This window comes from Larimichthys crocea, chromosome XI, assembly GCF_000972845.2.
Source record: "Larimichthys crocea isolate SSNF chromosome XI, L_crocea_2.0, whole genome shotgun sequence".
Taxonomy (NCBI): domain Eukaryota; kingdom Metazoa; phylum Chordata; class Actinopteri; family Sciaenidae; genus Larimichthys; species Larimichthys crocea.
Window position 1 is genome coordinate 13,070,694 of NC_040021.1, and position 12,362 is coordinate 13,083,055.

General features: G+C 41.1%; 1 protein-coding gene across 1 annotated transcript; it reads right to left on the minus strand.

Moving 5' to 3' along the window:
- Nucleotides 1–2,401: 2,401 nt before the first annotated feature.
- On the minus strand, nt 2,402–9,676 carry faxca (failed axon connections homolog, metaxin like GST domain containing a). The gene is made up of 6 exons (XM_010739294.3): nt 9,166–9,676; nt 6,572–6,707; nt 6,127–6,323; nt 5,365–5,582; nt 4,070–4,186; nt 2,402–3,912 (listed from the first exon to the last, which is right to left on the minus strand). The coding sequence occupies exons 1-6, from the start codon at nt 9,423–9,425 to the stop codon at nt 3,602–3,604; spliced, it is 1,239 nt and encodes a 412-aa protein (XP_010737596.1). The 5' UTR covers nt 9,426–9,676; the 3' UTR covers nt 2,402–3,601.
- Between the last annotated feature and the right edge of the window lie 2,686 nt (nt 9,677–12,362).

Sequence of the window (12,362 nt, forward strand, 5' to 3'; positions counted from 1 at the left end):
TATTATGTTACAGAGCGTTTTCTTGTAGCTCATGTTCACATATTTAGTTAGATTTTTTATTTTATTTACAGTTTGATGAGATTCCACAAGTGTTTCAGCACACACACACACACATACACACACACAAAACCACAAGACAAATATGGCTTCTACAGTCTACAAGCAGAGATCTTGATGGGAGAGCGACATTCACAACAGGGTTGAATCCCCTTACCCCTGACCTTTAACTGCTGAGGAACACTGAGACAGATGAGGTTGACCACAGATCTGGGAGGACTTCTGCAGTTTACAAGAAAGATTGGATGTCTGACCTCACCATGCAGATCTGATCTGGTCAATAGTTGTTTTTTTTAACTTGACATGAAGCTCTGCAGAGTAAATCTGTTTTTTCATGACAGTAAAATTTGCAGCAGATGAGGGACTGTAATATTTTAACACAATGATACTGATATGATATGGATTTCAACATTTATCAAATGACATCTCAAAACATGGAAATACATGCAATTACAGCGATGACTGGCAACGTGAAAATATGTTGGTTCAGTGTCAACGGAAGTCACAGATCACATCCACAGAGCGATACGTTTCGATTGATAAATAAGAAAACACGAGAAGAAAAGTGCAAAATAACGAACAATATCATTGTTTCTTGAATTCAAACACAGCCACCATCAAAATCAATAAATATAAACAACATAAATAAATAAATAAGTAAATTAATATGACATAAAAACATAAGTCATATGCTGGCACTGATATAAAGTAAACAGCTTCAGGAGTCAGTTTCCATAAGGCTAAATCTGACTAATGAGAGAAGGCAAGAACATGCAGGCGAAGGGTTTTAAGACACAGAACAAAATTTTCCAGTTCATTTTTTTATATTATTGTATTGAAATTAATCTGCAGCACAAACATAAAGGCTTTGCCGTCTCCTTACTAAAGGCTAAAGGTTGAGACTTCAATTTGAAGCTCAACTTAGTGACGCTTCGGACATTATTTTGTTAAGCAGAGAACCCAGAATGCCACACAGAGGAAAGCTTCTGAACTTTGCAGTCGTCAAATCATCATTTACCGAAACCATCATCGACATCATGAGTCATAATGACGTCTCAACTTTACACACCTAACCCTTTCCTAAGTGTTAGTCTGTTTATGACATCATATTGTTACTTTTTATATCAGAATAAACTGCTACATATTCATGCTACATCATTTCATTTCATTTAGTCTTTATTCTGACTGACGCTTTTTGAGCACAGTTATCAATATTTGAAAGTTTTAGAAACCCTCTAACAATTAAGTGGCCAATATTAATTTTTTAAAATGCATAAACATTTTTGATTTGATTTTCGATCCTGTAATTTAATTATCTAAGTATTGTGACCAAGATGGCGAAGACATCTCGCAGTGAAATTAACAATAAACTTGTCAGTGCTCTGTGATGGACAAATAATATGACTGATAACGATACATTTTTGTACTGCAGTCTCTTGACATTTGTCTCTCAGCATATTATTCCAATACAAATACTGTGTATCTGCATTAAGGCCGGGTCATTTAGCAATAGCACTGAATAAATTCCAATGGATTGGCTTGCAAAGTAAAGTTTTTGCATCGCAGCTAAACTTTGGTGAATTTTTCTATTTACTGCTCCATAAAAGTGGACTGTTTGCAGACAGTCATGAGAAAGGAGTCCATGGTATTAAATCTGTTGAACAGACTACATGAACTTGTCCTGTCAGTGACAGAGCTAAGCGAATGACTTTGCTGCTATCTGACTGACAGCACTTAGCTCACCAGCTACAGCAGTTCACCAACAAGTCCTGCCACCACGTCACCGAACTCCTAGATTTCACGCAGATCAATGTACATTTACTGCCTTAAAGATAATATAAGCTAATATACTGACCGGGCCAATTTATTACAAGCTCTGTGAAGGTTCCCCCTCGTTCCTAACATGAACACAGTTTGAATAAGAATGAATAAGAAGCAGCAGCATGATCAATGTAACCACCACACTACTCAGAGAACCATCGTCTACCACCAAACTGAACAATATTGAAATCATGACACTTGTGTGTGTGCGTGTGTGTGTGTGTGTGTGTTAAGGAAAGGCTCAGCTTTGAAACGTCACCAGTGTGTCATCATTCATGCACAGAGGGTGACTCAACATAGACAGAAGAATTACACACTGTTACTGTTATCCCCCTTCTTGCATCTGTATCACACAATATGTTGGCACGTGCATTTGCTGAGTGACAAACACACATAAAACCTGCACCTAACCGTCACACACACCCCGAATACAACGCAGCCTTTAACATAACATTAAAACTGAACAGACCGTTATTGCTTTACATAATAACATCTATCATTTGGAATAACGGGGCGATTCTGCTGAAAAGAGAAAAAAAATAAAAAATCTTCATGTGGTTGATTTGATTTGGCCAGAGGCACCGACAAACAGAGATCAAACTTAACGGATAAGCCAGCGAAGAAACGTGAAGAGTAAAGGGAGATTTTCATCGGCACGTACCAGCCATGCACTTTCATTCAGAGGATATAGATCTATTTCATCTAGTTCTACGTGATTGTTTGACTCGCTCTCGATGCTTGAATGTAAAATATCTATTTGACCTAAAGCTACTGTCCTCACTGACAACCCAAACAACACAGGCACCTGACGTTGCATGTTGTCATATTATGCTTCTAACGTGGGAAATAAAAGGGGGCAAAATAATTGTCTTAATAAGACAAAAGATAGTTTCAAAGTGCTTGTGGCAGATCGTAGTTTACTATCCATTATCTTCCAAGAATTCTTACTGCAGTGTTTAAATATGGGCGGCAGGCATTACTGTAAAATCCCAGTTGTGTAGACAGATACAGAGTACAGGAAGTCACAGGGGCGTCATTGGTCATTGTGTCCAACACAAAAGGGATTTCAGAAGAGAAACACCTACAGTATTCACACCATATGATAAAGGGGTGATTCTCTATTTGCAGGCTATCTATACTATTTATATTCATATATAATCAAATATTCTATCTATTGAATCTGAAGTCAGATCCATTTATATATTTACACTCGGTCGTCATTCATTCACATAAATCCTGTACACTTCCCTACGTGTCGATGTCAGATCAATACAAGGCGTTAAGGGTTCAGTTTCGTCAAGACACACACAAGGTCGGGTGGTATGAAATGCTACAAGGGTCACGCACACACATAGTTGCCATGGTTATGACAGGGAGATGTTGTGACCGCAGATGACGTCGACCACGTGGAGGAGTTTCTCAGCAGTGGCGTCATTTACTCCTGGTTTCTCTACTTCTGGGTCTTATTTTTTAACCTTCCTCCCTCCACTGCAACTTTTCTGCCTTTCTGTTTCACATTTTTCCCCCTTCTGCTGCAGTTATTCCTCCACTACAGTGTGCAAGTTAAACCTCTATGTCCTCAACTTCTCTGCCGACACAGAAATACTCCCCTGTTGTTTTCTGTTCAAAGAGGTAGGGGGCATGTGTACAGGTGGGATGCAGCTCCCTCCTGTGGTGTGCATATCGCATGTGGTGTGTACTATCAGTGTATTTGTGTGTTTTGTCAACACTTGAGCTGGTCGATTTCAGAGCACTCTGTGTCCATGTCAGAGTCATACAGCGAGTGGCCCGTAGGGTCGCTGTCGGGTGACGGCGGGTCCTGTTCCTGTGGTGTGTGCATGCTTGATGTGTGCGTGTGTGTGTCGTCCTGGGATGTGTCCGAGCGGGAGTAAAGGCCCAGGTCGGGGAGTTTAGAGGCTGAGTCGCTGCCCTCTGTGGTGTCGTTGTAGCAAAAGTCTTCCAGATCCACGAACCACTCAGGCCAGAATCGCCGGCGGATGCGCTCGCAGTACATGGCCAGGTTGATGAGCTCACCTGGAGGGGACAGACAGGTGAGTGGGTGAGATGCGTTAGACATTTGAGCTAAAATAATTTGTTAATTCATCTGCAGAAAAAAAGTTCTCAAATCAGTTTCTTTACTGTGGGTGAAAGGCTGGAATTATGTTGCACATTTGCATTTTAGTGAACTCACCTTTGATTAGCTGCTCCGGCCGTGTTCCTGGTAGCGTCCACATAGCAGGGGCCAGGTGACTGAACACTGCAGCGTCTACTGTCGAAAGCTTAGACCCCATAAGATACTTCTTATCACCTGAGGCAGGAAAAAAGAAGTCAAAGAGTGTCGAAAAGAGTCGACCTGTAACGAAAATGAACTTTTGAGATTCAGGCAAGAGGATTGATATTTCTCTCATACTGTATCTCAAACATAAGGCCAGCAGCCAGTGAGCTTAGTTTAGCATGAACATCAAACAGTGAGAAACAGCTGGCTGGGCTGTCTACCAGCACCTCACAAGCCCACAAATTTAACTAAATGATCTCCTATGTTTAATATATACATAACTGAAATATATAGTCAAGTTGTGGTTTCATGGGAAGGTTATACGCTGGACTATTTCATGCTGGGTGCATTAACTTCCAGCCATCATCTGGCTGAAGCTTCATTTTTAACAAACAACTATTTCTTTGATCCTCCTTTCTCCTGTTTTCTGCAATGAGGACGTGTAGTGACGCAAAATCTGCTTTATTTCCAACCAGCACTGTTTGTAAAAACCAAACAACACTTCCCACCACTTGCATGCTGTCAGATCTGCCATCTCCAACCCTAAACTGCAGTTATTATAGACAGCAATGATAGATTTTAACCACAGGAGGTCAGTATTGTCTCATCCTCACTGCTGTCTCTTAAACAAGCACAAACTTGATGTCGCTGGTTATAGTTCTCAGGGCACACATTAAAAAGACATTGCAATGGTTTCACTTCCCCAATAAACCTTTTGATCTGCCTCCAGGGTAAACTATGTGAATACACAGACAACACAAATTGTGACACATATTCCCAATTACAAAAAGACCTTTTTAAATTGCTTTGGATACAGAGTACACCCAAATGTACTGAGGGCTTTCAGACGGCCAAATTTAAAAGGTCCCGTGTGTGCGATTTAGGACATTACATTAGTTTATCACTTGAAAATAAGAACTGTTTCGTATTTATTAGCTTAGAATGAACCTCTTATATCTACAGTTGCTGTGGGTCTACTTTACATCATCCACAGTAGCCAGGTTTTCACGGCCACCATAGTTTCTCCTTCGCGCTTGGAAGCAGATGGTGAAACAAAAAGGTTGCAGTTTCACAACTACACCACTAGATGCCACTTAATCCTACACATTGGTCCGCCAACCCTCAATAAATACTACAAACACATTATAATAGATCCTAATCCCTGAAATGATGAGCATCATTATTTTTAAATTAAAAAAATAATTTGTCACCTAATAGAGTGGCCAGGGTGCGCATGTCCTTCTCCATCAGGGCGTAAACTTCCTCTTTTGAGAAGCGTCCGATCCCGTGCCCGTACATCTCCCTCTTGACAATCCCGCCAGTCAGGTGACTCAGGATCCACTTGAGCAGGTCACTCAGCGGTCCGCTCACTGACAGCATCTTCTGGGTTTCTTCCAGGTTGTCCACCCACTGACAGTAAGCTATGGTCCTGTAACAACACAAACAATAATACAATTAATACAAGAAATTAAACTGCTGCAAATAATGCTAAAATCTATGTAGGAGGATAAAGACTTCTTTTTGTCTTGGCATTTTCTCAAACAAATGATTAAATGCATGTATAATACAGTTAAAAAAATAAAGTATCATATGATCTGAGAGTTTCACAAAAAGTTGTGTCTTAAAAGAAGAGTTGATTTCTCAGGAGTATTGTTGCAGTCCAGGGGCCACTAGATATCGAGCATAAGTGCTAATACTGTGCTCAATTTTACAAAACACTCACGCAGCTGGGGTGAACATGTTGTTTTGAGGGTCTTAACAATGTCAATAGAGACTAAACAGATAATCTTTAATAATAAGTTTTAAAAAACAAACATGAAAAAACCTCTGTAGCCTTAACTAAAACTTCCAACACTCTACCTACCTCTGCTCTCTCTGTCCCTTTCCCTCCTCCCTATCCTGTTCCTTCTTAGTAAACTGAACTGTTCAAAAACAATTTAAAAAATGCAGTTTGATCTTCACTGGTCACTCACCAGTAGAAATGCTCCTCCACCATTTTGGTGATGGCGCGAGACATGGCCTTCTCCTGCGGCGTCAGGCTCTTGTTGAGGCTCGCTCCCAGCCTCTCCTCCAGGAAGTCGATGATGAATTCGGTGCCGCACACCTGCTCCTGGTTGTATTCGATCCATGGCATCTTTCCCTGTGGTGAAAGCTTCCCATCAAAGTAGTTCTGCAGGAGAAGATGTTAAAAATACAGAACGGGAGAAAGTGATTGGTATTTAGTGAAATAAACTGGATTTGGATCAAGACAAAACATCTTAATAAAACTGTAATTATCCCTTGCAGGATTAATTAGGAATAATTCATCATAACAAAAGAACAATCGAAGGATTTTGCCAAAAAGAAACATGCACTCACTAACAGTCAGTCGCTTTAGAAGTAGAAAGGAAAAACAGACACAAATAACCACAGACAAACCTGGTAGGGCAGGTCAACCATACGGAGGTAGGTCTCCAACTTAAGGCAGAAAGGGGACAGGGACGGGGCGCCAGTTTTGGGCCTGGAGAACTGGTGGAGTATGATGGCATCTTTAGAGTCCAGCTCTTCCTCCTTTCTGTGGGGAAGAAAGAATGACAGTGCTGCAGACCACGCAGAAAAAACACTGTGTGTGTGTGTGTGTGTATTTTATATATAATTAGGACTAAGCTGCATGTTAAGAATCAAGTGGTAACGTTCTCTTCATCATCGGATAGTATTCCAGCTATTATCTTGATTATTTGGATGAAAGAATGCCATCTTAAAATGTCTTGAAACAAAATAAAACAAAAAAGATATTCAGTTAACTACCACAGAGAACTCAGACAACCAGCAAATATTCACATTTGCAACTAGATCGGAAGCTGTAACTAGTAAGTTACTGACATTTTTGATTTTAAATTTGCTTTAATAATTAATCTGTTATCAAAAAAGTTGCAGATTTATTTTCTCATTCCATCTCTACTTATGTGTAAAGTTAGGCTAGGCTGGATTACCAACCAAACCCTGAGGGACCCCAAAACTCCCAGTACATAAATAAATAACATAAACTTAAGCAGGTTCTGCATTATTCATTCATTCTGTGGCCCTGTCTCACAGAGAAAGACAAAATCTAGTTTTCAGGTATTTATTATCTCCCTTTATGTTGACCTCATCTGGAGCATATTCCTAAATAAAGCTGTTTATTCAAATGACAGCAGACTAACACAAATTAAGTTTTACCAGCTGTACTGGTTGCACTGGACTTAAAGGATCTGTCTGTTGGCTAGCTTAGCTTAGCAACAGGGCTGGAAACAAGAGCTAGAACAGCTACCTCTAAAACCTCTAAAGCAATCAACACATTATATTTCAACACTCTTATATGTAACTGCTTATCCTCACCAGGTCGCCAGTTCATCGCAGGGCACAAACAACCACTCATACTCACATTCACACCTACGGGTAATTCAGAGTCACTAATTAACCTGTTAATTGCATGTCTTTGGACTGTGGGAGGGACCCGGAGAGCAGACCAAGAACAAGCAAACTCCACAGCTGAGGTTTGAACCAGGGACCTCCTCACTGTGAGGGGACAGTGCTAACCACTGCACCAACATAAACATCAATGCAAACATCTCCACTGGTTTCACACACTCATGCCTTTGGACAGAGCAAGGCCAGCTGTTTCTTTCTGCCAAACTAACCCAAGTGTGGTTTAAAAAGTGCACGTGTATGTGTGGGTTAGGCTATAATCTGATTCACTGAATAAATCAAATGATCTGCAGACCAAGGTCTTTTAACTGGCCCTGGGTGACTGTCAGGCCTAGGCCGTTTTACAACAAGCCTAGGGAAAACTGCAATGTCAAAATAACTGAAGCATGCCCTTGTGAAATGTTATGGTGCATTCACATGGAGGCTACTTCACGGACGGACGGACGAGGACATTCATGTGCAGAATTAAAAGGGAGCTGTGTGAAGAGAGGAGCTGTCAGTTTCTGTGTGGTGCTGAAATACATGCCCATCACTCACACTTTTGGTGCAATAAGAGCTCGTTCCTGTTTGATAATGAAGCCGAGCATGCAGACAGAGACAGAGAGCTGCAACATTTAACGTCAGACTGAAGAAAAACATGTCTCAGGATGAACTCCATCCAACAAGCAGCCTGTAATTTGGTAGAAAAATGGAGCCTGCATCACAGCTGAGCCTGTGCCACAGGAATAATGCATGCAGGCGTGCAGGGCCTTGTTTTCATCTGAGCTAAAAATCACTTCACATCCCTGATGAGGCTAAAAATGGAGAGAAATATTGAGTGTATGACTTTTACTGTGTTGTGTTAACTGTGCTGTAGGAGCCTGGACTGCAGGTAACCTGAGATTCTTTGAGGAACACAGACTCCATCAGTCGAACGGATGAATGAACGATAATAATGAACACAAATATAATCCCTTACAACTGCCAGTTGTAAAAACCTAGAAATATTAGATGTTTTTTTTCAGTAACTGCAGTGTTTTGGGGGGTTGTGTGTGTACAGCAATGAAGCAAACACACAACATGAACCTTGTCCTTGAATACAGACACATCAAAGTGACCTTATGATGTGACCTCACCTTGGATCTGTTAGAAACAGGCCTGCAGACCACCAGCAACAAACATTAATCCATTATGTAATCTTTTCTTTTTTTTTGAATGAATAAATCAAATTATAAGATGTGACCCTTTCCCGGAGATCGCCTGTGTCATTAATCCACAGCAACAACAAGCCAATAAAGGTCTTAATGTGTGTGTTTATGAGGAAGGGTGTTGGGGGGGCTCCGTTACATCACAATCCACCCACTCACGACTCTGACTCCGCTCCCACCCCGCCCAACCAGACCAGATTAAGTAATATCAAAAACCCAGGGAAAATACAGCAGAGCTGGGAGACATGCGGACACAATATGATGAGAATAAGCTCAGCTGTGTGTTTTCAAATGGATTATTCTCTGGCCCAAGAGGCCTCACTGTGGGAAGGTGATGAGCTCTGCAGCTTTCCTGGCAGCCTCTGTGTTTGTTGGTACCTGATGGCCAGCAATTCGTGCAGCAAATACGCGGCTGCGGCGAGCAGAGCCCCTCCAGTCAAATACAGCGTTTTCCGCCACCACGAGTCCGAGCCCAAAGCTGACATTATCCCGCCGTAGTCCTGCAGTGGGTAGGCGATGATGTACCCATAAAACGAGAGCTGCTCATCGGAGCCCAGCAGGCCGGAGGAGAAGCTCTGGTTCTGGCCAAGATCAACCACACACGACCGCGTCCAGGCAAACCCGACGCGCCAGTACATGCTCTCTGTCTCCGGCCACTTTCCGCCTCACTTTGGCAGCTCGGGGCTTCATCAGCGGGGGCTTCATGGGTGCAGAGGGCTCCAGGTGCGGGGCGACTGGGCGAGGAACAGCCGACTGGACACAAGCGTCCCGCCCGGAGCTTGTCCCCGCAGCGGGGTCGACATCCTCCGCAGCCCGCTCGGAGCTCGCTGGTTGCAGCCTCCCTCCTGCCGCTGTCAGGCCAGACAAATAAACAGCAACGCTTCCGGTTGTGCCTTTCAAAATAAAGGTCTGTGGTTTATGTGTTGCATGTAATGCATCAAAATGTACACTTGATTGCTGCATTTGTATTAAGAAATGGACATGGCTGAATTACAAATTAACAAACTGATCATGGACTATTTGAGGTGCACCAGACACCACATGAGCCACAAATCAAAGTCACTTTTGTTGGATTGACGACTAATCCTGTTTGATCAAAGAGATGCAGATATAGAAGCCCAGGGCTCTTCAGAGATGGGTAACTGGATCATGATAATACCAGTACAAACTAATAGACTTTTATAGCCACTGCTACTACTATGACGACTAATAATAACAATGAGTTTATAACACATAAACTCTGTGAAAGTTCTCAGTCGTCCAGGTCATCTTTCTGGCACAACTGGACTTGGTTATAGATCCGTGAGACTGAAAAAGAACTGAAGAAACCTCTTGGATGAGAGGTGAAACATCATGTTCAGTTGGCCCAGATTTCTAAAGTAAGATGAACTGGACGACTATGAACCTTCACAGACATCTCACACAAAAATCAAGAATGTACATCCTCAGAATCCTCAGGACTAGATATAAGATATAGAATAGTATATTATTAAGAAAAAATAAATAGCAGTGAAACTCCACAGAGAATACACGACATCTCACTATTTCATTTTATTCATTAGTGCCTCCTGTTATGAATATTTTTGCCTTAAATGTCTCCACCTATAAGATATTCAAAATTGTTTTTTGACTTGTCTTGTAAGAGAAGCGGCGAGAAGGTGTAACTTCACTAAAATTGATGTCTATGTTCTAACAAGGTATAGTATTTAAACCTGTGCAATATGTCAACATGTCTTCCATTAATAAGACCTACTGGTTCATCTCACCGTTGAATTTATTTAATCTCATCTGTCTGCTAGTTTTTTTTTAAAAGGCTTTTATTTTGAAGGAGACACGCAGCAGCACGCATTGTTTTTTCCTCTGACTTCATGCAGCTGAAGTGACGTCACGGGTACTGACCGTACCCCATGGTAAAACTAGAGGTAACTACAAGCAAATGCATCCTCTGATACTATTCAGTAATTTATGTTTTCTTAAAACAAACAAGAGAAAAATGTAGATTCTTTTGTATTTAATGTTACTCAAACTCAAAGCGCTCTGCTTTTAAAGCAAAGATCTTTCTTTGGGAAGCTGATATGTAATGTTACATGTTCTCTGTATCTGTCACTAGGGGTCCTACCACAGTCATTGTACTGAAGTGACATTGAAGTTAGTAAAGGGGCTGAACATACTATATGAACAGAAGAGCTTGAATAACAGGGAACCACTGTTTTGCACACCATACATTTTATTTTACCATAAATGATAAACAGACTTTCAAGTAATAATAATAATAAAAAAAAACTTTGGGAAATGTGAACAAAACTAGTAGGAATATTTATGTGAGGGTGAAGCCCTTTTATTTTCACGCCGATTCATGTGAACTGTCACAGATGGAGAGTGCTGCAGGGGAGGAAAATACCAGAACGCAGAGCAGAGCGAGGATGCATCCAACTCGCCTCGAGGGCTTCTCTGTGTCACTTCTTTCTCTTTCATTTAGGATGATAATGTGCCATGCAAGTGGCCTACAACATAATGTTTTAACAAGTGACAAAGATGAAATGTAAAGGAAGCCATTGAGGAAAACGTTTGAAGATGCATCCACAACAGAATCCACCCCTACAACACATTTCACAGTCAGTCTGAACGGGACAATGTGCTTCTAAGAAGAGTTTTCTCTGTTACCAGCAGCTTTTATTTTGTAAGGCTTTTGAGCACCTTGTTTTCGACCACACACAGCTCCCACTGTATTACATAACAAAATTATAGAGACATCTACAGGTATATGCACACATATATTGCCACAATTCAATGATTAAATAGATGGCAGGTGGCGTTTTTAAAAAAGAAGAATGTACAACAAAATCTAGGACAAAAGTGTGATTTGTTTACTCCGGAAACTCCTTTCCTCAACAAATTAAAAACAATTCTTTACACAAAACATAACCGTACAACTAAACCAAAATAAATGAAAAGATAAATCACAATAAAATGAAGATTAAGCTTTGCAGCAGGCAAACATGACAGTGAAACAAACGGGGCACTTTGATCTGAAGCACAAGTACGAAGCAAAACCTGCTCATGATTTCCATTTAAGTTTAATCAAATTAAGCAAAAACATTAGAGATAAAAATAAATGAATAGAATTATAAGGCTATTTACAAAAAGGGAAGAGGGAATGGGAGGAAAGAGGTGTCATGATTCAAAACAGTAAATTCTTGTACTCAAAGAGTTCATTTCGACCATAAAGAGGAGCCTCTCTCAAGGTAAACCTCCTGCCAAGGTCTTCATGATCAACCAGCAAAGACCTCACAGGGCGTCCAATCACATCACAGTCACACAGGGTGATATCCAATCAGATTCACTCAAATAACAGCACAGGATCAAATAGTTTTACAGAGAAGACTACTATAGTCCCTGAGGAATGAAAACACAGGCAAACTGGACACACACACAGACACACGATCAAGTTTTCTCGAATCCCGCGGAGCTCCACATGAAAGGACTCGCTCCTCTGGGCTGTTCAAGGATGTCAGGATCATTACAATGACATTACAACAGGTTTTTCTACTAAACCATCACATCTGTTCTCCCAT